General features: G+C 48.1%; 1 protein-coding gene and 1 pseudogene across 4 annotated transcripts in view; both read right to left on the minus strand.

Annotated features, from left to right (window-relative positions):
* Positions 1-27,042, minus strand: part of Pacsin2 (protein kinase C and casein kinase substrate in neurons 2) — a 102,741-nt gene that overhangs the window by 20,951 nt on the left and 54,748 nt on the right. For all 4 annotated transcript variants that reach the window (XM_051160105.1, XM_051160102.1, XM_051160104.1 and 1 more), the window contains exon 2: positions 10,800-10,932. In XM_051160105.1, the coding sequence (XP_051016062.1) occupies positions 10,800-10,859 (60 nt within the window). In that variant the 5' untranslated portion in view covers positions 10,860-10,932. The remainder of the gene's footprint in view (positions 1-10,799; positions 10,933-27,042) is intronic.
* On the minus strand, positions 3,591-9,465 carry LOC127201771 (60S ribosomal protein L12-like; annotated as a pseudogene).

The following is a 27,042-nucleotide window of genomic DNA, read 5'->3' on the forward strand; positions in this document are numbered from 1 at the left end:
AATGCCTGTACATGAAGCAAGAATAAAAAGCTTCAGAAACATGACAACAAGATCTGCACCCCTGGGAGGGAGGGGGCAAACAAGCATGAATGGGAAGTAGAGAGGTTAAGAATGGGCCCTGCAAGGCCGGGCGTGGTGGCGCACGCCTTTAATCCCAGCACTTGGGAGGCAGAGGCAGGTGGATCGCTGTGAGTTCGAGGCCAGCCTGGTCTACAAAGTGAGTCTAGGACAGCCAAGGCTACACAGAGAAACCCTGTCTCGAAAAACAAAAAACAAAACAAAACAAAACTCCCAAAAACAAACAAACAAACAAACAAACAAAAAGAATGGGCCCTGCACTGCCCAGACCATAGTACCTTGCCTGAGGAATGGTTCAGCCAGTCTTCCCCAGGGATGCCTCCCTGGCCGCATGCACCCTGTTGAGACCACCGGCCAGTACTCGCATCACCTGCACCCCTTGGCTGTTGGAACTGATTTTGCCAACATGGCTCCAGACAAATGGTCCAGCTGGGGGTCACACTTGCCCTTGTAAACATGGTGCCCATAGCCACAGTTTCTATGGGTCACCTTGGGCACATTGGCCTTGGCCCTTAACTGTACTGGACTCTCTTAGCAGTAAGTGCCACACATCCTGTCACTGTGCATTACATCACAATAATGTTTATGTTTTGCCAGGCAGGAAGTGACTGCCCCACTGTGACACCCCATCTCATGCACTCTTAGCAGGTGGGATATTAGTGTTTCCGTCTCACTCAAGAAGTCACCCAAGACCATACAGACAGAAAGAGACAGAGTCCGCATGCCATGGCTCCCTTGGGTCAATCAAGGAGGGTGAAGAGACGCAGAGCAGGGCCAGGCTCCACTTCTGTTCCCACTGCATCCCAATGCAGCTTCATCCCAGGAACCGCAAACCTGCACGTTCCTAAGACAACGTGCCAAGGGTAACCTTGATTTTACCTCATATCTGCCCCCTCTCATGCCTAGAAGAGGAAGGCATCTGTGCCAAGTTGCTCAGCAGAAGGCTGGCAATGTCCCTCCAGGCAAGTACCTGCTGTGGAACTCAAATGTCTGACCCAACACTGATGATGCCTAAAAGCTGCAGCACCTTCTCTGCTGGCTTAGAAGACACAGGAGTGACAGGTCTTTGTGGGCTGTGCTTAATCATAGCTCTGCAGGTGGTGACAAGATGGACTAAAAGGCCTTTTGATATTGTGCTCAAGCCCCTAGGCTCTCTTGGCTCTCTTTCCTTTCACTATGCCCCACTAGAAGAGCAGCCCAGCTCTGGCTCCGCCTCCGCCTCAAAGCATGTGATGTGGACAGGCCTCCTCTCTGCATTTCTGACTCTTAAGCTGGAAGGTGAGGTGAGGACAGAGCACCTATGTGCCAGGCCAGGCTGCCTCCTGCCAGCTATACTCTCATAAGTTGCATGACAGGATCTAAGTTCTTTTCTGGCTGTTTCTTCATCTTGTCCACCCCGGGAAGAATGAAGCAGCAGCTTGGGTGACTCCCTTCCTGGCTCTGGAATCTTGAAATGAGCTGTGTCTGCCTCTACCACTCGCCAGCCAGCTCCAAATAGCCAGTCAGGCATTCCTAATTCTCAGTATCTCATGTGCTGGCAACTCCTTCTTGCCACCTACAAATACCTAATGAACATCTGCTGGGTGCCAAGGACTATGTAAGGCGGAGTGGTGTCACAGTGAATAAATCATCACTATTTTAGCCTGATAGGACTTTATGATGAATAACATACTCCGGAAAAGAATGTATCTCAGATGGTCAGAGCTGGCCTGAAGACATGAGGTAAGAGTGAAGGACCCAGGCTTCTGGAAGGCTTGGCACAGGAGGTCACAGCCCACACAGCATAAGAATACACGCACCACTCTCTGATATATGTCCTGCAGCTCAAGGCACCCTTGTTACCTTATGTGGACATCTGCTGTATACAAAACAGTGTCAGTACTCTCTACTCTCCATGCTCACAGACTGGGCATCCCATAATGTCATCTCAGAGCCCACCCACATTGGCTGGTAGTTAGATCTGGATTCTCACTCCACATGGACAGAAGAGGTCCGAGGAGTTACTAGGATACTTCCTATTATGGATACTAAAGTGGTCTGGAGTCCTTTATTCTCAAAGTTCTCAACCCACAATGGGATGGGCCGTCCCCCACGAATCATCAATTAAGAAAATGCTATCCTAGGACAATACAGGCGGTAAACTTTAAACCCCTACCCAGATCTAGCCAATGGACAGAACATTCTCCACAGTTGAGTGGAGAGTGAGGTAGGACTTTCACACGAACTCTGGTGCCCCAGCTTTGACCATGTCCCCTGGAGGGGGAGACCTGGTGGCACTCAGAGGAAGGATAGCAGGTTACCAAGAAGAGACTTGATACCCTATGAGCATATACAGGGGGAGGAGGTCCCCTTCAGGAACAGTCATAGGGGAGAGGAATAAGGGGAAAATGAGAGGGAGGGAAGATTGGGAGGATACAAGGGATGGGATAACAATTGAGATGTAACAAGATTAATAAAAAATTAAAAAAAAAAAAAAAAAAGAAAGAAAAAGAAAATGCTATCCTAAAGGGAGAAATGGGGTACAAACACTACACCCTACACGATTTGTTTTGTTTAGAGATGAGCTAAAGCAAGGAAAAGGGTGCTTCAGGGCCATGCGAACTGATGGAAGCAACTGTGCACAGCCACTGCGTCCTGTCAGCGGGAGCCACTAGAGGCCGATGTCTCATCAGCAAGAGCATTCCTTTATTTAGCATCCTCAGAAGGGAATTATGGGCTCTGGTGGGTGATATAAAGATAGGGTGTTGTTGCTGTTGTAACACAGCTTGCAAAGCTAAAACATGGAAGTCAAGGGAAGTCGTAATTTTCATCTTTATGAAAGCAGCAGGTGATCTAGGAATAAGCTGAGTGTGGAGAACACTGTCAGTATACAGGTTAATAGGCTGTGGGGAGCTCTCCCTGGAGTGGCCTTCCAAATGTTAGCCTCTTGGGTAGCCGTACAGTATCACATAAGCCACTGCTCATGGGGACTGGCGGCAGCGAATGTTAGAGCCGGTCTAGGTACAGGCTTTGAATAACAGGAGAAAATCTATAGTGATTTATCTTAAAACTTGAATGGGCTTCCACGGAGGATAATTATCCAGCCTTCCTGGAAAACCAAAGATATTAGCTGAAACAAAGAATGACTGCTGCAAATTTACAGCTCTTAAGTCAGATATTATCCACTTTCCTTTAGCTTTTTTCTGAATGAAAAAACAGGAGCGTTCCAGGGACTGAGGCCTGGCTTGGTATGTCTTAGATGTGCTTGTTCTTCTCATTCCAGAGCCTGTCGTCGCAGTTTCTCTTCACATAAAGGCCACTGCCCCAGGCAAACAGGTTCCCCTGTTTTCCACTGAATTTTTATGGGCCGGGGAAGTGAAACAAAGGCCCCTCTAATTAGACTTCAGGGCTAGTTCAAAAGTCTCTGAGAAGACAATGGCAGTAAATGTCGAATCCCTATTTTCTGGATCCAGTCACCCAGAGGCTATTCTTTTGTTATTCAATGGTCATTTATTGAAATATTTTCTCGTTGCTTAACTAGCTGGGCAGTCCACTGCACCACTGTTGATATCATCTATATCATGAGGGTGGTGGCCATCCATGTTGCAGCCCACAGACTGTGCAGTACCCAGGATCTCCTTAATAGTTTCAGAAAGCTCTCTGGCTAAAGACTGGTGCCACATCTGCCTGGTAATGTTGACAATCTCATAAAAAGTGATGTTTCCACTGTGCTTAATGTTGTTCTGCTTTTTTCTGTCTCTTGGTGGCTCTTTGAGGGCTTTGATGATCACGGCAGAGGCAGAGGGCACTGCCTCAATCTGGGCCTGTCTGTTCTGGATGCGTAGTTTCACTAATCCTCAGACCTTTCCAGTCACCAGGGGCCTTGGCAATGTCCTCACCTACCTTTTTTGAAGACAGGCCTAAAGGACCAAGCTTGGGGGCCAAGGCAGATGTGGCACTGATCTCGCCTCCAGTGCACCTCAGGTATATGACTTTGATCTTGTTGGGGGTCAAACTTGGGCAGCATGGTGGAGGCGGCTGGTGTCAGATGAACCCGGATTTGAGATGACTGAAGAAAGTTACACTGTAGCCTCCTCCAAGCCGAAAGCCGAAAAGCCAGAGGCCACTCTTTATCAGACCTAGCACCACTCTGCGGCTCTGCTATCACAGGAGCAAGTTGCTGCACAGATGCCTCAGCAGGCTGCACTTTGCATTCCAAGGAACTTTGTACTTGAGCCAGAAATTTAGTAAAAGGCTACATAGGTCCTCGTCTTAAATCTTTTGAAATTTGCTGTGTCCCTTCAAGAGGGCACAACCTTCTGAGTTCTTAGGGCACACAGACTAACTTGGTCAAAACACTGAGGAGGTTCAGGAGCCTGTTGAGCAGGTAATGAGAACGCTCCTTCCCCTGTGACATTCACATTCCACACTACACCTGATTTCGACTTCTCTCAGCCTCAAGTCCACATTGAGCATAATAATGTGCTGCCCAAATAAACTCCTGAGGGCTCATGTACTCACACCAGCTGTTTATAACTCTCTATGTGTTTAAATTCATGTGTATGGATTTTAATAACTGCATTGCATATGGAGAATGACACCTGTCATCTTGACAAGCAATCTGCAACTGCTGGATGGTTCAAGGTCCTGCGGGGTACAGTTTAATTTCACTGGAAAAGCAGAGACTATGAGTTGCTCATTTGGCCAGCAATCATCATGACTAGGATGAAGACATGAAATAGGATCTAAATGTAGCGGCAGCTGAGAGTCTTCACTTAAAAAAAAAAAAGATTTATTATTTATTATATATACAGTGGTCTGCCTGCTTATACCCCTGCAGGCCAGAAGAGGGCAACAGATTACACTATAGATGGTTGTGAGCCACCATTTGGCTGCTGGGAATTGAACTCAAGACCTCTGGAATAATAGATAGTTCTCTTAACCTCTGAGTCACCTCTCCAGCCCAATTCTTCACTTTCTAAGGCACAGTGCTCAAGCAATGGATCCAAGGAAGCATATAAGGGAGACAGTACCAAGAGGCCGATGTTTGTGACAAGACTGTCTGTCAGCGCCATCTTAACTTTCTCCCTGTTCTTTTTTCTTTTTCACTGGCCTTATCTGTATCTGCCACTAGGAAAGTCTGCAGGGTTTAACTACTTTCTATTCCCGTCCCTAATGCAGGTGCCTGATTTACAGCAATCATAATATGATAAAAATAGATTCAGACAAGAAAGCAAAGTCCTAACTTTCTCTCTATGCATTATTTAAAGCTCTTGGCCTTAGTGCAAGATCAAAAACCCCTCTACAGAAAAGGAAGGATTTCCCTGTAGGAACTCAGACCAAAACTTCTCTACCTCAAGCATTTGTACTTCTTATATTTAGCAGGCACTCTACCACCTGCCTTTAAGTCACTCTCTGACCAAAGAGTGCATCCAGTTTTTTTTTTTAACCAAGAGGTCCCTCCCTTTACCCTATGTTCTTACGTCTCCCACATTTGGGTGTCAAATTGCCATTGTTACCAGGGCATCCCCCTACAAGACAGCAATGACCAAGAGTCAGTAAAAGGTTTGGAGAAAACAGCTTCTGGGAAAGCCTAGTGACCATGACTGGTTAACACATTATCTCAGACTGGATAATGAGCTCATACCACCAGGTCTCTATTTGGAAGAAGCACATTAAAGGAGAAGTGAAAAGTACAGACTCATCCGCAGGCAGCTACTGGCTACTCGTGCTACTTCCAAACTCAGGATTCTGACTTTCTGGGGTGTGGTGTGCCGTGCTTACTTAGCAGTACGGTACGCCAAGTAGGCCGGCCGCCAGACACGCCTATAGCCCAATCTTAGGGCAGCGCTTCTTAACTGAGGTTCCCTCATTGCAGATGATTTTAGCTTGTATATAGTTGACATAAAAGTAGCCAGCATGGGCTGGAGAAATAGCTCAGCAGTTAAGGGCACTGACTGCTCTTCCAGAGGACCCAGGTTCAAATCCCAGCACCCCCATGGCATCTCACCACTGTCTATAACTCCAAGATCTAACATTCTCACATAGACATACATACAGCCACTACACCAATGCACATAAAATAAAGGTAAATTAAAAAAAAAAATTTTTTTTTAAAAGTAGCTAGCACATCTGTGAAGAGGAGCAGGCCATTCCTCAACTCCCACACTGCTAGAAGAGGAGTGAGGAGGGCACAGGCCAGCAGGAGGGGTTGGCTGATCCCTTGCTGCAGTCCGTCTACACAATCTTTGGTGACAACAATAACTGACTATTTATTTTACCCCAAGCCCACAGTATCTCAGCGAGGCTGGGAGGGGACAGAACAGTCTTTCTTCCCAAGACTCCCTGTCACAAATACAATATTATACACACACCTGCAGGGGACCTCTGGTAAGGCATGGGGACTCCATCTCAGCAACTCCGGGTGGCCCACCACACTGCTATTCTGAGACCCTTCCACAGGGTGAGTCCTCTGCCTCCTCTGTTCCTATCATCATCTGCTCCTCTTTGGGTTTTAACTCTGTGACACTTGTGCTTGAAGAACACAACAGGAAACAGACCGCTGGACACTTCCATGCCCATGTCTAGCTTCTCCCTGAACTTCTTGTATTCCAGTGTGCCTCCACCTTGGAGCAGAGATCTTGGGGCACCTTGTTGCGTGTTCCCCTGAACCACTGGCCTGCATCACACCTCACTGGGCTCCCCATCTGCATGGGATGATGCCCCCTCCTTACCCACAGGGCCCTTACAAGGCTGGAGCTCATGCCCGAGTCAACTGTGCTGCTCCTGCTTTGCACACAGGCTGCCTCTGTCCAACATGACTCCCTGCAAAGCCAGGACCTCCTCACTCCTGCCCCAGCCCCAGCCCACCCCACAATGGCTGCTGCTATCTTGTTTCTGGAACTGGTCTTCAAAGGAAAAGAAAGAAAATGGGGTTCACTGCTCAGCAAAGGAATTGACACAGAATTCACTGCCCAGTACAGAGAAGGAAATGAGGGTCACTGCTCCGTAAAGGTATCCTTGCTCTTCAATTGTCTAAGAGTGAAAACACCTGAGAACTTTAGGTCCTCTTAAAGAGCAGCCAGTGCTTTTAACTGCTGAGCCATCTCTCCAGCCCACGCCTAAACTCTTAAATCGTTGGATCCTAATTCCAAAAGCAGAGTACATGAAGTAATAGAGAGGAGGGATGTGTTTTGTTTTTGTTTTTTGAGACAGGGTCTCTCTGGGTAGCCTCGGCTGTCCTGGACTCTTTGTAGACCAGGCTGGCCTCGAACTCACAGTGATCTGCCTGTCTCTGCCTCCTGAGTGCTGGGATTAAAGGCGTTGACCACCATGCACGGCTTGTTTTATTTTGGTTTTTTTAGGGATGTGTTTTTAAAAACCTACTTAAAATTTTTTTACATTTATTAATTAGTGGGGAGATTGTGTGCATGTATGCATGTGTACGTGTGTGTCTACACTTATGCCCACAGAAGTGTGTGTGTATGTGTGTCTGTGTGTGTCTACACTTGTGCCCACAGGAGCATTAGATTCCTGGAGCTAGAAGTACAGATGGTTCTGGGTTACCCAACGTGGGCGCTGACAACTGAATCTGAGTCCTTTAGAAGGGCAGCCTGGGCTCTTAACTACTGAGCTTCAGTCCCAACACACCTACACTTAGCTGAGCTTCTCCATAGGCTGCTGGCAGAGTTGGCTGCACCCCATGTCCTCAGTGCATGCGGTGTGCAGTGTACAATGGAGTAAGGCAGGACCCTCAGGGCCCCATAGCCATCTGTGCCCATAACATGGATCAGATCTGCAAGCCACTGCCCCCACGGCCCCTCCTCAAACTCCAGGCTCCCACACAGAGGTGTGAGCCCTTCATCCTTCTGCAAACAGCCTGGAAAATGGCGAGGCCCTGAGCCACAGCTGCTGCTACCAGTTGGGATGGTGGGACCCTTTTCCTGGTATTACATACTCACTGAAGACCAGCAGTTCTTAGGAGAACCCACAAGCACTCCAGTGTAGGAGGGACCTGTGACCCTAGGGATCCAAGTCAAGAGCTATGTGGAAACAAGTCAGCCTGGCATAAATAGGCCAGTGTCCTGGGATGAAATCAATAGACTGGAAAGTGGGTTTAGGGACGCAATCTCCCAGACTTTTTACTCTAGCCCTGGTGTTAATTCACTCTCATCCTGGTATCCATGTCCAAGCCTGGTTTACAGTTCTTACTACCTGCTCTCTTCAGGCTGTGTCTGGCCACCCAGCTCCCTTCCTGCCCTGCCAGCCCAAACCAACACTTGTCCTCAAAGTCCCATGGAGCTAAGCTGCTGTGAGGAGTCCATACCAAAGACCACTTCTGCTCTCACATTCTGCAGTTCCTTGTGAGTGTGCCCCCAACAGCTTAGTCAAGTGCCTGAAATCTAAAGAGGATGAGCTTCATGACCAAGCAACCAAAGGCTGCCCCAGCCCCCAGGGGACTAGTTGGTATTCAGAACCATGTCTAGACAGTGACGAGGCTTGCCAGCAACACAGTGGAATCTATGTACTTCATCTGCCTTCCCCATCTGTGTGTGCGCAATGAGGACTAGCTATAATGCAGGGACACTAAGGAGGCCCTGGCCCTACCCTTGAAGAGCTCTGTGACCCTAGAAGACCCAGGTATTGCTGGCACCAACACTGAGTTCCAGAAGGCCACAAATAGGGCGGGCGCACAGGCCCTGTATCCCAGTGGCCACACCCTAGCCCTGCCACATTCTACTCTCAAGGTTGGCGATTTAAGCCACTTGGAGCTTGTTTACCCATCCATTTAAGCAGAGAGCACACCAGGGAGGCAGCTGTAAGCTCTGAAAGTAGGTTTGAGCAGTCACTCATGATTTCTAAATGTTCTGTGAGAGTCTCACATGGCTGCAGAAAGTACAGAGATCATAAACATAGTTTGTGTACATGACTGATGGATTGTCGGAGTACACACAACCGGATGCAGGACATGAAAGGCATAGACACAGCTTCAATGGGTGCTTTTGTGACACAAGTGTGGCCATAGCTTCTCTGGGGTTTGGCAAGAGGCCCGCCTGCCCGCACTCCTGTCCCTGCAAGGGCAGAGGGCAAGTGCCTTGTTCCAGATGATGTCTCAGTCACAGTTCTAAAGCAGATTCTTACAGTTCTGCTCCAACCCTTCCAACATACCCTGCTGCTAAGCAGCAGGCAACATGTCTGTCCTTGTCCCTGTGACCCTTGCAGTCTTAACTGTTTCCAGGGCAGAGGTGTCTTTCATCATCCAGACTCCTGCTCGAGCCTCCAGCTTCACAAGAACACTGCTGCCAGCCAGTCTGGGAAGAACGTACCAGCTCTTTCCCTTCAACTCACTCTGCACTTGTAGGAGCAGCTCCTTAAGCTCCCAGACTTGTTCTCTACATGGCCCGCCATATCCGCACAGGACTCCACACACAGTGTCTGCTTGGTAATACAGATCCCAGTCTACTTTGTTCTGGGGCCAGGATCTTGCTGCATTGTTCAGCCTGGTCTCCCACTCCTGGGCTGAGGCAACCCTCTGGCCTCAGCCTTCCCAGTGCTAGGAACATGGGCACATAACTGCTGCATCTGGCTAAGTAGGCACCGTTACTAGAGTAAGGTATTTAGCTAAAATTCAATCAGAGCCTTCTCACTTGGAGCACAGGAGAGAATGTGCTAGTAGTTTGAACTCTGATACCTTTTAAAACTGGGGCATTGGTGATCACTGGTTTCCATTAGCCTACTGTTTTCAGACATGCTAGCCCCAGCGAACAGCAGCACTGCACACTCCCCTTTTCCTTCCCTGGAGCCTCCTGTGTCAGGAAGGGGCCCACACAGTGCTGAAGACCACCCCCCACCTCATCTGGCAGCCTCTCTTGGGGCCAAGATGTATCAGTCCCCTTTTACAGATGAAGACTCTGAAGCTCAGGCAAAGTGGGCAACATGCCCACGGTCAGACAGCTAGTGACAGCACAGCTGGAGTCAGAGCTGACACGCCACCCAGCTACAAGCCCAGTCCTTCTCACCCTGTCCCATTCAGCCCAAAGTGGAAAATTAGTTCCAGGGGTTTTTCCATGGAGATAAAATATGGTCTCGAGGTTACTTTTGCAGCTGGAGTTGAAACTCAGTGGTAGGACCCCTGCCCAGCACGCATGAGGTGCAGAATTCCACCCCTAGTGCTATCCCCACCAACAAAAAGAATACAGTTGGATTTTCTTTAGTGGACAGGAAGAAAGTGGGTTGAGGGAGAATAACTTCTGAAAACAAAACCAGTCACATGCTATTTCATCAGGAAGGGAGTTCCCAAGACACAAGCTGCAAGCAGATGCTCTATCAAGATCCAGGCCCTTCGTGTAGCTCTCTGTCTTCTTGCTTGCACTATGAGAATAATATCATGTCATGGTCACCCGTATGTAAACGCTGCCTGTGAGACTGAGCAGGGTCATTACTGTGAGTTGTTGTCTGTCATACAAGACTAGACACCCAAGAATATTGGAGTACAAACTATCAAGACCTTTCAAACACCCTTCGGCTTGTGGAAGATCAGACTTTGCAAGCAAATAAGCTTCCTCCACTGAGCATTCTTGCACTCCCTAAAAACCAAAGCGCTATCTCCAGTACCACCCATTTGATGGCGAGTGCCCACTGATTTTGAGTTATGTTCCTCTCCTCCTGATTCTACCACAACCACAATGGTATGCTAGAAGCCAGCAACCGCGGACTTGCATTCATCAGAGGGGAGGCATTACCTCCCAGAAGCTGTCGCTGGACACTTCCACTCCCACAGAGTCGTCGTAGGTGACAGACATTTCTGCAGAGAATGAGGGGGTGGCAGCAGACACTCCGATTCAGGGGTCAGATCCTCAAAACCTGCAGACAGATCTATGAAAGAAAAACAGAGATAGTTGTAGTTTTCACCTTCCAGGACAAAAGGAATGGCATCTCTATTGAATACATGGCCCCAGCCTCAGCATGTTGGTCTCTGCTAGCCTGCATCAGGTCAGCCTCTCTTCCCTGACCTGCTACTCAGAGTGTCCATCCACTCCTGAGGTTCCCAAGTACTCCGGTGTCACCAGTGTACAGGACACCACAGCGGCTCCTGAGAGGCCGTCATAGGCAAATGCAGATGAGGTGCTTTACTCACACTGCATGAAGGTGGTGTGCTGGCCATTCTTGGTGATCAACCTGACCACATCTGGACCTAACTGAAAGCCAAGGGGCTGGGTGCCCCCGGGAGGGACTTACTTTCTTTTTCCTCCTTCCTTCCTTCCTCTTTTTTCTGAGACAGGGTTTCTCTGCGTAGCTGACTGTCCTGGAACTTGCTCTGTAGACCAGGCTGGCCTGGAACTCAGAGATCTGCCTAAGGGATCTACCTGTCTCTGCTTCCTGAGTGCTAGGATTAAGGTGTGCGCCACCAAACCCAGCAAGATTTTTTTTTTTAAATTAAATCGTTTGAAATGGGAAGACCCACCTTTAACCTAGGCCACATTTTCTGGGAAAGGCTACATAAATGGAAGAAGGAAGCTGCTGCTCTTTGTCTGCTTGTCCATTGCTCTTGCTGGCAAGTGTACTCCCTCACTGGCAACAGAGCCTACTTCTTTGGGATTCCAGTATATACTAGAGATCAGCCGAGACATGCAGCCTTGTGGACCCAACAACTACTGGATTCTTGGACTTTCTGTAAGGAGATATTATTGTTGGGCTAACCAGCTGGACCACAGCCTATAAGATACTCTAATAAATTCCATATGTATACATACATACATACATACATATATATTTTTTCATCCTATCCCTCTAGAGAACCCTGACTAATATAGTTAGCAATGACAAATAAGAGTTACTTGACACATATTTGACACACCACAAGTGTCCATCCAGCAAGCTGCCCAAAGACAGCAGAAAACACTAGGGACTGGACTAGGTTTTTGTTACTGTTTCTGGGACAAGCATTTACTCTGAGGCTGTCAGCTTCCCTTACTCAGGAAGGGGCCTGGCGGCCACTTGCTACCAAAAGCTTTGTGTACTCTTCCTGCATGTACTTAGCCAGTCCTGACTGATGAGACTATGAGGCAGTAGCCATCACATGCCTCACTAGAGACGGGAAAGAAAGGGGGATGAGTCTGTCGAGCTCGGGAGCAGGGCCTTAAACAAAGGTTCACGTTCTGTAGAATGCTGGCAGCCGCCCTCAGGATGCCGGTGGGTCTTCACCCTCTTGGGGGACTGTGCAGTGGCTCACTGTGGATCTGCCTCGGAACTGTCTTCTCATCCGTTCATGCTGTCATAGCCTTAATCTTCTAAATAAATAAATAATATTTTAAAAAGATGTTGTTTTTGGCCAGGCAGCTGTGGTGCACACCTTTAATCCCAGCACTTAGGAGGCAGAGGCAGATGGATCTCAAACTGTGAGTTAAGGACAGCCTGGTCTACAGAGTGAGTTCCAGGACGGCCAGGGCTACACAGAGAAACCTTGTCTCAAAAACAAAAAATTTTTCACTTTTACTTGAAAGAGAGAGGGTGGGGAAGAGAGAGGGAGAGAAGGCGCAGGCAGGAGTGCCGCACTCCCATCCTCTGGCCCCACAGGTTCTTAGTCAATGTATTCTCATGCATCGCATCGTATTCTCTTGCTGTCGTTGGCGCTTTCAGGGAGCCTTCCCTTTTGCGGCTGTCCTTCACCTTTGTTCCTCTTGCATCTGTCATGCTAGTTTTTCAGTTTTACTTTTCTTATCCAGAAATGGTCCATATATGTGATGAGACACCTGAGCCGCGTCTAACCTTTTTCCATGTTGAGGTCAAATTATTCCAAAAACATTTGCTGAGTTTTTCTCCCTGATTCTTTGTCTGTCCTGGCTATGCTATCGTCACTGCTGTACTGAGTCTGGCAGGAGGTCCTGTCCATTTCTAGCACAGATAGCCACAGTCCCATATATCTCCAAACACAACCTTTCAACTTGTTTCTTTAGTTTCACCAAACAGCAAGATCTGCTGACCAGGCCCTCACCAAACATGACGCACTGAGACCCTGACCCATGCCACCTGCTCTGCCTGCCCGGCTTTCCCCAGCTTCTCAGCAGTGGTCTGCACAGCTCCCCTGTAGAGCCTAGTAAGAAATTACTAGGCCAGGCCTTTAATATTTTTAGTACTGTAAGTAGAATGTCTAGGGTTTTTTCTATTTTAGCTGATAATTGTCAATAAATAAAAAATGATTGACCTACCTACCTTCCTCTTTCTTTGAGATAGGTTCTCACTATATAGTCCTGGCTGGCCTGAAACTTGTTATGTAGACAGGCTAACCTTGAAATCCCAGACATCTGCCCATCTCTGGATAAAAGGCGTGTGCCACCAGACCGAGCAGAAAAGGGTTTTCTATACTCATAGATGCAGCCACTTTGCACTTACTAGCTCTAGACAGTATCTACACATCTGCTTGGACTATGTCCCTACATCATCGCCACCAACCTCACAGTTTTTCTTCTCCTCTCTAAGGCTTTCATTTCTCTTGCCTTAGTACACCAGAGGGGCCTGCCAAAGGCAAAGCTCTCAACATTCACCACTGAGGACAGTGTGGCTTGGGGTGGAGAATACTGGTTCAGCAGGTGCCAGGTCTTAGGCTCAGCCCCAGCACAAAATGGAAAGTATTTGTCACCACCTCTGGCTTCAGCTTTCATTCCTTTTCCAGCTGCTTAGAGTGAAAGCTCACTACTTATTTCTGCAGCCTCTCTCCTTGTCTAAAACACACAGAAAACAAGAGAGCAAGAGTCCACCTCCCACATGACACAGGGAAAGCTGGCTCAGGCTTCAGGATCACACAGGAGCATCCTGTAGCACCTTTCATAGGCCAGGTTTGATCAGCACTGCGGACTCAGCACTATTCCTGGGCCCACAAGACTCAGCAGCCACAACTAGGCAGAAAGGTCATCAGGAGGGTAGTGGAAACAAAGAGAACCTGAAACATCATGAACCAACTTATAACTGGAAGGCCCATCATTGCCAACCATGGTTGGTGGCTCTCATCCACTCATCGAATAAATATAATTCTAATTCTCAAGAACAGGCAGTGCCAGGGATACAAAAAGCTTTAATTCTCTTAAATAAAATTCAGAAATATAGCTGCATGTGGTACTGTGTGTCTAACTGCCCCAAGCTTCTCAGGAAACCAAAGCAGAAGGATCTCTCTCTCTCTCTCTCTCTCTCTCTCTCTCTCTCTCTCTCTCTCTCTCTCTCTCTCTCTCTCTCTCCCTCCCTCCCTCCCTCCCTCCCTCCCTCTCTTTTGGTTTTTTGAGACAGGGTTTCTCTGTGTAGTCCTGGCTGTTCTGGACTCGCTTTTGTAGACCAGGCTGGCCTCGAACTCAGAGATCCACCTGCCTCTGCCTCCTAAGTGATGACATTAAAGGCGTGTACCACCACACCTGGCTGCAGAAGGATTTCTTGGATCTAGAGGTTCAAGGTTAGCTTAGGCAACAGAGTAAGACCCAAAACATTAAATACTAAATAATTAGTAATATTAACTCTAGCCTGAACTAGGATGGGAAGCAAGTAAAGGACTAGAATGTTAAGTTTGGTTAAATGTAAAAGAACACAGAATAAATGTTTTTCCTTTCAATGGCTGTAAGTAAAACTGGTAATTATTGATAATCATTGAACTAAAATCTAAGGATGTGGGCTGGAGGGTTAGCTCAGTGGTTAAGGGCATAGGCTCTTCTTCAAGAGGACCTAGGTTTGACTCCCAGCACCCACATGGTGGTTCACAACTGTCTGTAATTCCAGATCCAGAGGATCCAACACCCTCTTCTGGCCTTCAAAGGCACCAGGCGTGCATGTGGTGCACAGATATATACATGCAAGAAAAACACCAATACATATAAAAAAGAAACCTATTTATACAAGACAAACACACCTGGGGTGGTTTGAATTTGAATACCCTCTCCATAAACCACATGTGTGAACACTTGGTTCCTAGTTGGTCAAACTGTTTGGGAAGGAGTAGGTGTGGCCTTGTTGAAGAAAGTGTGTCATGAGTGTTGGACTTTGAGGGTCAAAAGACCTCTTTGACTCCCAGCATTCTCTCTGTGCCTCTGGATGTGGATGATGATGATGATGTAAGCTCTCAGCCTGGCTTGGCAGGCACACACACCCTTTAATCCTAATCCCCAGGAGGCAGAGGCAGGAGGATCTCTGAGTTTGACTCTGGCCTAGTCTACACAGTGAGTTTCAGGACAGCCAGGAACACACAGAGTGTAACTGAGGACACCTAGAGCTGCAGAGAAAGAGCTCTAAGGGAAGGGAAGAGAAGAGGACACGGACTATAACTACACTCCAAAGGGCTTCCAGAACAAAAGCTCCTCATGTCCAAACTCTGGCTCTCCCTTCTATCACACCCCTAATATGAGAGTCGTCCCCCCTAGGTGAGAACCAGCTACCAACAAGGACAGGTAGGTGGCACCTCAAAAGAGCCACACTCAGCCTCATAGTCAAATACCATCAAGGAAGGAACCAGAAGAGCTGCCTGATGATGTCACAAAGGTGTCAGTCACTAAGCAATGGCTAAATTATGCTTCCAAAGAAGGCTCTTTTTCTGGAAACGGCCATATTTGTGTAAAACATGGCAAGCCTGCTTTAGGCAGGTATGAGTCTTTTGTTCTACCTGGGAGTACATGGTAAGAACATGGAGCTGCCATGTTGGGCACACCTCTTAGTACCAGCAGGTAGTCTATGCTGAACTTTAGTCAGGTTTCTTGTTCCTCAAAACCCCTACACACACCTGCCACTATCTTCACTTTACGGCAGGCAACCGAGAGTCCAGGACTCAAACCACTGGTCCTGCACCTGCTGCAGGTACTGTATAAGATCCCCCAAAGGCTCTTGTGCTGAAGGTTTGCCTCTCGGCTGGTAGTTTCCAACCATAAAAAGAACTCTGATGACATCAGATTAGTCCCCCAAACTGCTTGACTATGTAAGGTTGAGAACATATGGCATCACTGGGAGGTGGGGCCAACTTGAAAGGAGGAGATTACTGGGAACATGCCTCGGCCCCTTTCTCTCTCTGCTTCTCTGAACCTACAGAGATGTGCAGCTTTGCTCTACCACGCCCATCTGCTGTGATGCTCTGCTTCATCAAGCACCAGGAACAATGGAGCCATGGCCATAAACCATGAGCCAAAGCAAACACTCCCACCACATTGTTTTCCCAGATTTCTGTCACAGTGGCAGAAGAGGGAGGGGGAGAAAAGGAAAAGAAAAACAAACCCCTAACACAGTCCTGTGTATACCTCCTGCATGGCTACCCGTTCCCCAGACTCACTTGCTGCAGGCCTGGAGGCCACGCCTTCAGAAGCGAGGCTGTGGCTTGGGGACTTCCCTACTGACAGTGATCACCAAAGCATGTGCCCTCATGATTCATAGCCCCCATCTCCAGGGCAGGATGCAACAGAACACCTCCTGCAGCATTAAAGGGTTCTGGTGGGCTTGGTGTGGCCGAGTGGTAAGAGTGGAGGCCTAGGTCCAGGGGTATACTGGGAATGAGTTACTAAAGAACTCTGAACATCACAAAACGACAAGCCAGCCATCAGTGATCTTTGTAAAGATGTGCTAGGCACATGTGGTTTATGCAGCTCACACTGTCACATTGTTTGGTATTCAGAAAGTGACTGGTGACTTCTACAAAAGAAACTGAACTCTAATGCTTGAGCAGAATGTTCAGAGTTCTGAGAACTCCCCAGTGCTGCTGGTGAGGGCAAAGTCACTCCAATCATTCAGTGTTAAAGATGAAGCTAGCTAAATGATGAAAACACAGGGATCTCCCAGCACATCAGTCAGGAGGACACACATTAAGAGTCTTACTACAGCCGGTGGTGGTGGTGATGGCGCATGCCTTTAATCCCAGAACTTGGGAGGCAGAGGCAGGCAGATTGCTGTGAGTTCGAGGTCAGCCTGGTCTACAAAGCAAGTCCAGGACAGTCAAGGATATACAGAGAGACGCTGTTTCGAAAAACAAAAACAAAAAGCATCAAAAGAGTCTTAGTATAAGTTTAGGCAGGTGAGTGAGTGACTTGGTGGGTGCACAAGATTCCCAGCTAAGAGCTCCTCCTTCTGGACATCTTAGAGGGATGCAGAGCTTCTGCAGCTCCTTAGTGAGCTGCCCATCAAAGGAAGGGGCAGTGGACAGTGCCTCAGAGCTCCTCAGAAGCCTTAACATTCCAGTTACATAAGGGAAAAGGACAGCACAGGCCATAAAGGAGGTTTTAGCTGCTTTTCTGTTTGCTGTGACATGACACGTGGCAAAACCAGCATGCGGTATGGAGGGTTTGTCCCAGCTCAGGTGTGATGGTCCAATCCATCATGTGGGGTCAACTGGTCACACTGTATCCAGAGCCAGAAAGCACAGAGCAAGGAATGCTGGTGCTCAGCAAGCTTCTCCTTTTTATTCAGCCTGGGCCCCCCACCCACTGGATGTTGCTGCTGGCATTTAGGGTGGGCCTTCCTCTTTCAGCTAACCCTGGGTACACTCTCACAACCACTCCTAGATGTACGTCTCCTCAGTGACTATAACCCAGTCAAGTTGACAATGACAATGCAACAAACATGTAACCTGAGAGCAAGAAAATCCTAATTTCAAAAGCCAGGCTGGAGGTCAATGCCTGTAATCCCAGCGCTTAGAAGGCTGAGGAGGCAAAAGGACTGCTAGGTTCAAGGCTGCAATATGCTCCAGGTCACCTAAGCAACACTATAGACCCTATGTAAGGCCATCACACAGTGAGCCCTCCAAAGATGCTCACTAAACAATCCTGTTTTCAGAGGCACTCCTTAGGAATCCAGGAGCAAGAATGGGAACAAAAGTGTGGAGGTCCCTGCTTCCAATGACTTTTGCTGCTGAACAATGTCAACACTTGTCCCAGAGTCAGAGTTCCGCCAGCATGCAGAAGCTTAGAGGTTAAAAGAGGGGGTCAATGCTGCATGTGGCTCCAGCTGGAGGCTGGTACAACCTCTTCTTACCATTTCTGGCCTGATAACAAGTATCAGGGAAACAAAAGGTGTGTTACATAGACTTTCCTTTAATCCCCTGAGTTCATTCCAAAAGAGAAACCAAGATGCCCTTCTTGAGGCCTGTAGGCCACTGCAGAAAGCAAGATGGTTCAAGTACTGTGCTTGCCTGTCTCTCCGAAAGAAGAGCAGGAAGCCCTTCTCTTTAATCCTTGCCAAGCACTAGCCACAGGGGGCAGCAGAGGTGCCCACACAGCCTTCCAGGCTATTCTGCAGTCCCAAGGTTTACACAGGTTTCTTTCTTCCTTCCTTGTTTTGTGTTTTTGGAGGGAGGGGTTCTGAGACAGGGTTTCTCTGTGTAACAGAGGCCCAGCTGTCCCGGACTCGTTTTGTGGAGCAGGCTGGTCTCAAAATCACAGAGATCCGCCTGTCTCTGCATCCTGAGTGCTGGGATTAAAGGAGTGCATCCCCATGTTTGGCTCCTGGGCTTCTTTCTTACTCATTACCTGCACAGAGAAGTCTTCAGTCACTAGGAAATGACTGTAACTTCTAAGCCACTGTGCAGGCCTGGGGTGAGGGGCCGGCCAGCATGCCTTAAACAAGGGATACATTTATCCACTCATTGCACAAACACCTACCATGTACCAGGAACTGGCCTAAACTGGTGACAGAACAGTACCACTAAGCAGGACAAATTCAGTCCCTGCCCTCCTGGGTACCCTGCCATGCAGTTAAGTGACATGGCCACAGAGTGTTCTATACTCCAGAAAAGGATGCGTGGGTGTAGGAAAAGAAGTCTGAGGGGCAGAGGCTTCTTGAGATCAAGCATGGCCTCTGAGGACTTAGAAAGATGGGAAGGAGGGGCAGGTGCTTCCCTGTACAGTGACAGTGAGGTCAGCACCAAAAGCTCCAGACAGGACAGGTAGGGTTTCATCCGTGGCATGTACAGCAACTGGGGCTTTACCTCTGTGCTCTGCTTTTCAGAACCAAAGCCTCACAGTAAGACACGCTATTCAAAACCAAGCATGAGGCAGCTAGGAGCAGGTGTTACACTTCCATGCCAGGCAGCTCATACCCCTGAACTCCAGCTCAGGGGATCCAGTGCATTTGGCCTCCTTAGGTACATGTACCATACACACACGTAGCCTCACCACCCCACCCCACCCCCGCTTCACATAATTAAAAATAAATCTTAAAAAGCAAAAACCAAGCGCATATGCATTTTGTATCTGTCCTTAGCTCTGCACTGTCCAAACCTCAATGTGAGAAGTTATTATCTACCCTGAGGCCTATTTCAGCTGCAAGTTTACCCCACAGATAAGCTCGGCCAGGACAGCCAAGAGCAGGGGTTCGCTGTGGGACTATTGAAGAGGCAGATAACAAAACTGAGAAATGAAAGCTAATTCAGTGCCCATCAAATGCTGACACTGGAGCTGGGAGAAGTGGCACACGCCTATGATTCTGGCACCGGGGAGGCTTAGGAAGTAGGACTGACAAGTCCAGCTTTCCCGGCCAGCAAGTTCCTGTCTGAAAAAAAGGAAAGAAAAGATGAGAAGAGATTTAAAATGAGAAGAGGAAATACTTCAAACATGGGACACCAGGCAGGCAGCACGAGGGAACACTGGCAACTCTGGCAGTGGCAACAAATGCCCCACCGGGAGGCAGAAGCTCTGATCTCTCAAAGCTCACTGATGTACAATCCTCAGATACATGTGCCCATGGCAGTGAAGGAATATCTACCTACTGTTATCAGCTGCCTACGCTATTTGAAATGTCAGCTAAAAGTACAGAATGCTTCTGGAATACAAAACAGGCCAAGACAAACCATTTGTCTCATAAACGGGTTGGTCCCACAGGACCACATTCCAGGACACCCTCACAGCTCCAAGAGAGATTTTCCCATGCACTGCTAGGCTGGCCTCCCTCGCCTCTGCAAATCTGGAGGGGTGACCAGGTCCTCTCCCTATTTCCTTTTGGCATCATCACTGCCACTGTCACCTCTGCCCTGCATTTTTGTTGTCGGCTGTCTCCTAGTGATCCTCCCAACACCACAGTTTCACTTTAGTCTATCTCAATACTGTGACTCCCTCCAAGTCTAAGGCAGCCTAGTAACCACCCACATAACTATGTACAGGCCCCTCCAGTAGCCTCCACAGCTAGAGTTCTGCTCACTCCCCCACCCCCATTCCCTACAGCACACAACTCCAACCGGGCAGGTACTCCAATGACACTGGCACTGCCAGGTACAGCCAGTCCACTCGTCCTGCCGGGACCATGTCCTTCCTCCTACGCCACAGACCTGTGTGAGGCAGGCAGCGCCCTAGTACCTCCAACTTTTCATTTTGATTTTGAAAACAGACTATAACTTGGGTTTTGTATTTTGGGTTTTTTTGTTTTGAGGCAGGGTCTCTCTCTATGAAGCCCTGGCTGTCCTGAAACTCACTGTGTAGACCAGGTTGGCCTCAACGCCTCTCCCTCTGCCTCCTGGTGCTGGGATTAAAGGCCTGTGCCACCACACCACAGATGGGAACTCTGAGAGGGCATCGCTGCCCCTTTCTGCTCACTGCCCTGACATTTCCTTGGGTACAGTCACTTTGTTACAACTCGTTAGAGGTTTTAACATGAGCTGAACTCAAGAGTCTGAGTGATGTTGCCGCAAGGAGACGAGATCCGTAGACGGAGACTAGCGGGAGCCCTTCTGTGGCTGGAATCCTTTCTGACAGCCCTCCCAGTTTATCACATGCTCTCCACATCCTTCTCCCGGCCACTGGGCCGTCTTCTCAGAGCCGCACTACTGTACTCATTCCAGGTACCTTCAGCAGCTCAACAGAAACGGGGAACTCGAGCCTGCGCACCGCAGCCATACAGGAAGCTCCAGGAAGCCCACAGACCCGCTGATGGCCTCTGCTGCCAGGTTCAGTGTGTGTCCCGGTCAGTCCCTTATAAGAAGGACAGGTGTCTTGCACATGCTGGCTGCTCGGGCCTGGGCTAACACGTGGCTTTGCACCATTGGTTAGGCAGAAACACGAGTTTCAACTCAGCTATCTGCCACAACCTAGTTTGTTTCCAATGACTTCATCTGGAAAAGGGAACATTCCTTAAAGGAAGTGATAGAGATCAGCAAACAGAGTGACTTCTCTCTCTGGAATGCTGGGTAGAGCACTCAACACTGAGTGAGAAACTGTCCACCACAGCATGCTGGATTCTAAGGGCTGCTTCTCAATGGGAGCTGCCTAAGGCTCAGGCCTCCATCCAGCCAGAGCACCTTCCAGGCCAAACAGTGACGGTGGAGCACAGTTTTTAATTCTCTGCTTCTAAGAGGCATCTCCCTGAAGACAAGAACTTGTAGTTGCCCTGGAAACTGCCACTTGGAAACCAAGTTGGCTAGAGGAGGATTTCAAGCCACTACGTGACATAGGCTAGCCCACCAAACTGCAGAGCAGGCTGCTAAGAGGCAGGCAATTTTAGAGGTCCATAAGGGCACAGAACCATTTTCCTAAAAATAAACTTTTTAAAAAAAATTTTTTTTAAATTAATTTATTCTTGTTACATCTCAATGTTTATCCCATTCCTTGTATCCTCCCATTCTTCCCTCCCTCCCATTTTCCCATTGTTCCCCTCCCCTATGACTGTTCCTGAGGGGGATTACCTCCCCCTGTATATGCTCATAGGGTACCAAGTCTCTTCTTGGCTACCTGCTGTCCTTCCTCTGAGAGCCACCAGGTCTCCCCCTCCAGGGGACATGGTCAAATGTGAGGCACCAGAGTACATGAGAAAGTCATATCCCACTCTCCACTCAACTGTGGAGAATGTTCTGACCACTGGCTAGATCTGGGTAGGGGTTTAAAGTTTACCCCCTGTATTGTCCTTGGCTGGTGCCTTAGTTTGAGTGGGACCCCTGGGTCCAAATCTGCCTATCATAATGTTCTACTTTTAGGTTTCTAGGACCCTCGGGATCCTTCTACTTTGCTATTCTCCCATGCTTCTCTCATTCAGAGCCCCAATAGGATGTCCTCCCCTCTGTCCCAGTTTCCTGGTAAGTGAAGGTTTTTGTGGGACATGCTCCTAAAAACCCCAATTAAAGCTGGACAGTGGTGGTGCACACCTTTAATATCAGCACTCAGGAGGTACAGGCAAGCTAATCTCTCTGTGAGTTCAAGGCCAGCCTGATCTACAAGAGGGAGTTCCAGGACAGCCAAGGCTACACAGAGAAATCATGTGCATAAAAAAAAAAAAAAAAAAAAACAAAAAACAAAAACCAAAAAAACAAAAACAAAACCAAGCAAAACAAACAGAACAAAAAACAATTAAGAAGAAAAGGGCAGGTGGGGCTGGTCTTTATTTGGTTTCATTCAACATTCAGGGGCCTTCTTCCCCCTGGGGAGGTAGAGGGTGAGGGACTAAGCCAGCGAAGGTGGCTCTTGCCCTGCTCTTCCACGCGGCCATGCTGCTGGCCCATGACAGCTCTAATTCCAAATGGCATTCCTTGGTCAGCATGAACATACCAATATGGGGCCCTCCATTGTCAGTACATGGCCCTTTCAGCCCATCTACGGCTGAATCACAAACCCTTAGTCTGCTCTCCTCAACTATAAAATCATCATTTCTCCCTGAGATGTTGTAAAACACTATTACACTGTGCTCCTAGACTTGACTCCACCAAGTCCTCACAGGTCAGGTCATGCCAGTCAGAACCAAGAAAGGGATGGTCCGAGCTCGCACAGCTTCCCAGTTCTGTTCTATTACTTCACTAGGGCTTCAGCACTCCAGACAGTTGTCAGATCTCTCAGGCCCAGTTTAAAGGGCAAGCTCCTGAGTAATATCCTCCACTTGCACTGACAGTAAGTGGAGGCAGGTTGTAATGACAGGAGAAAGGATCAGAATGTGTTCGAGAGGAGGAAAAAGGCCTAAAATGGCTGGGCAGTGGTGCACACCTTTAATCCCAGCATTCAGGAGGCAGAGGCAGGAAGATCTCTATGAGTTTGAGGCCAGCCTAGACTACAAAGCGAGTCCAGGACAGCCAGGGCTACACAGAGAAACCCTGTCTCATAACAACAACAACAACAACGTCACCTAAAATGCTACTGTCTCTTGCAGCCCTTGGAGGATTTCACCCCTGTGTACAGCTCTGTGATTTGCTGTTTGTTTATGCACTAAGGCTAAGAATATTGGAGAAGGTACAGGTAATAACCTTGACATCATAGATGAGTAAGAATGGATAGAAAAGGAAACAGAATAAGGCCGTATGAAAGCAAGAGCAGACAGACAAGCCTCCTTAGAGTTTGCTTGTTTGGGGAGCTGCAGGGATGATGGTTCAGTTGTCAAGAGCACTGGCTAATACTGCAGGGGACCCAGGTTCAGTTCCTCAGCATCACATGATGACTCACAACTATATCTAACCCCAACTCCAGGGAATCCAATGGCCTTTTGTGGCCTCCATGGGCACCTGCACACATGTGGTGACATACATATACATGTAAGCAAAACACTCAAAAACACTTTTGTAAATGTCTCCTCGTGTAACTGTTCATAGCATACAGGAATCAGGCTGGTTTTGTTTTACTTATGAACCACCTTTGGAACAGAGCTGCAAGAGCACCTCATCATATGCATATTTAAGGATTACCGTGCTCCCCACTCAGTGAGGTGCCCACACATGACTACATACATACACTCACATAGGTCAAAGGGAGTTATTCAGCAGGCTGAAAGGGATCGTCTCATCATATGCCTTGTCTCAAATGTCAAGTTTACATTTGTTTTGTGATGCAAGCCTCACTATGTACCGCAGGATGGCCTGGAATGCTCTTATATAACCCAGGCTGGCCTCAAACTCAACATCCTCCTGTCTCAGGCTGCCAAGTGCCAAATGTGTACCACCATGCCCAGCAAGAACACTGATTTTTAAAGGAAAATACACCTAGACATCCACATATCCTCAAGCAAACAAAGCAGTAAATCTATATCAACCATAATATTTGGGGACTGGTGAGGTGGCTCAGTAGCTAAGAGCACTGGCTACTCTGACAGAAGACCTGGGTTCAAATCCCAGCAATGACATGCAGCTTATAATTGTAACTCCAGTTCGAGGGGGTCTGACGCCCTCTTCTAGCCTCTCTGGGCACTGCACATACATGGTGTCCAGATGTATATGAAAGTAAAACACCCATACACATAAAAATAATTTTAAATACATAAATACCCAGCAAAACAAAAACAAACAAAACCATCATAATTGCTGCTGAGTCCAAAGGACAAATGCAAAAATAGTCTAAGATTTTATTTATGTGCCTGAGTGAGTGTATGCTACATGGACGTCAGTGTCCCCAGAGAACAGAAGAGGGTTTTAGACCCCCTAGAGCTAAAGTTGTAACTGTTGGACTTGGGTTCTGCGAACTGAGCCCAGGTCCTCTAGAAGAACAAGGAGTGCTCTTGACTGCTGAGCCATCTCCCCAGCTTCCTCAAAAGTCAGTTTTTACAAAGTGATCTCAGGGTCAAAATGTGGAAGATTCATTAGAAACTTGCCCTCAAGCTTCTGTGGACTTTGGTCAAGTCCCATACTTTTTTAGGGGCTCACTATTATTAATTAGCCAGGTCCACTGGCTTACACCCCTTTGATTCCAGCACTCTGGAGGCAGAGGCAGGAGGATCTCTGCGTTCAAGGCCAACTGAGCCAGTTCCAGGACATCCAGAGCTACACAGAGAAACCCTGTCTTGAAACATCAAAAGGGAAAAAGAGAAAAGAATTAATTCCTTAATGGCTTCAAAGAACATCTCACTAGAAAGGGATTATAGGAAAACTTGCACAGACCAGAGGTTAGAGTGTGTATTTGTAGTGATCTTCAAGGCTGCAAGTGCTTTCCTATTTACATCGGACCTGAACATCACTTGCCTTGTGTGTGTATCCTGACCAGAGCCCCAGGGGGTAGCTTGCCTCTTTTCCAGGATCTTGCTGTAAATCAATCCACAGTCTGTACTTCCCAAGGCCATTCATATCACAGAAATTGCTCATGACGCTGCTAACACAGGATCCCAGCCTCTGTACTGAGTCTTGGGTGGACTAATGCTAAAAACCAAAAGGCCAGTGCTAAAACTTACACATGCACCTTGCCAAATAACAGAGACAGCAGCAGTTAATAGTTACTGAGTATGAGTCCAAGTACTGGGGCATACTCACTCTCCAACAGCCTGGTAAGGCATTGAAAGATGAAGAAACAGAGGTGGTGTTGTGGTTACGGCTCAGGTCACCCAGGAAGTGCAGTGGCAGAACTGAGTCTCAAAGCCAGGCTGCATTCTCCCAAGTGAGGCAGGAGCAGATGTAAATCACTGAGTTTGACTCAGGCAGAGGAGGAGGGTTTGAAGGAGCTGGTGTGCCTGCCAGGGCTCCAGCTTTGTAAGACATCAACAGGGCTGTGTATATTGCTTCTCTCCATTTCATTCATGAAGGCCACACACTAGCATGTCTTACAGTACACAGGAAAGAAAAAAGACTAACTACTTAGATTACTAAACAAAAGTATCAATCAAAATAGGCGAGGGGCAATTCTTTTATAATTAATGGTCTGTTGGTCCATCTACTAAGTCACCAGAACGCCCCACACCTGGAGTCTCTTGGGCATGCCCAGATCACCTGATACACCAAAGGCCACCTTGTTATCCTGCTTTTGTCCTTCAAAGAGGGTCACCTATGCATCAGAGGAATCATGTGTGTGAGAAGTCAAGTCAGTGATGCTGCACTGCCAGTCTTCCAGTACCTACGCCATCTGCCATCCCGCACGCTCACAGCAGAACCGGAACACATCTAACCTGTTGCATAGCTTCCCCGAAGACCCAAGCACATGCTCAGAACCGAGTGTGACATGACTTCGTGTGCCACCCCTGAACTAGTGACCTCTAAAGTACAAGACTTTGAGATGTACATGAGCTGTCCCTTTCCATGCACGGTCCTCTGGAACTATCTTTTAAAGCCTGGACAATTATCTAGGAAAAACACTTTCTTCAAGAGCTAGAGTACAGAAAAGAACCCAAAGTAAATGTGGTCAGAATGCTAGGACTAGCACACAGGCTCTCTTTAAGACCTTAAGTCCAAAGAGAAACAGCCAATAAGAATAACGGAGCCAGGCACAGTGGTTCATACCAACAGCAGCAACACTTAAGAGACAGAGGACTGCTGCTACAAGTTCCACAAGCTTGATTCGAGCCTCGCCTATCTAATGAGTTCCAGGCCAGCATGAACTGCAGTGTGAGGCTGTCTCTAAACAAAATGCAAGAGAAAAAAAACCCACTCATATTTGGGATCCCAAGAACCGAGGGCCTGCTACTAGGCATGCAGCACCAACACTTCCCAAGCCCAGCCTGGGCCCTCAGCCAGGAGACCTGGATGTAAGGGCTCAAGGCAGAGGGCCTGACAGCCCTGAGCAAGAACAGCACCTTTCACAGAGCAGCCCTGCTTGGCAACATGTGCAAGGCTGCAGCAGCAGATCCTTGCCACTTGGAGAGATTGCCACTGCAGCTAGGGAAACACTGATGCCTATCTGAGCAGGAGACTCAGCCTGAGGGAGCAGAAAGCCCACACCAAGTGTGTGAAAGCACAAGCACACGGACCTAAGGAAATATTATGGAGCCTTAGTAACAAAAACCACGAGGAAACTCGGCTCACACAGAACTGTTTAAAAATAAACGGGAACCAAAATACCAGCAAAGAGCTACTGTGACTCACGCTGCCCTCAGCACTGAGGGGACAGCAGTTCCTTAACACACTTGTCTCCCAGGCTTTTTCCCCAGTGGAGAAACAAGACAGAGTAAAGAGAAGCCCTGAGGTCTAATTTTACCAGATGAGTAACATCTTACATGCGTAGAGTTAGGAGTACAGAGACGAGCATTCATGCAAAGCATCTCAACAAAGGAGAAATTCTACAGCAGAACCAGGGCTGGGTGTGTTACACCCACACAGCGCATCTCAGACAGCTCAGGCTCAGCCAGAAGGTAGGACCTTGAAGGCACTCATATGCT

The sequence above is a fragment of the Acomys russatus genome, chromosome 17 (genome assembly GCF_903995435.1).
Source record: "Acomys russatus chromosome 17, mAcoRus1.1, whole genome shotgun sequence".
Lineage (NCBI taxonomy): Eukaryota > Metazoa > Chordata > Mammalia > Rodentia > Muridae > Acomys > Acomys russatus.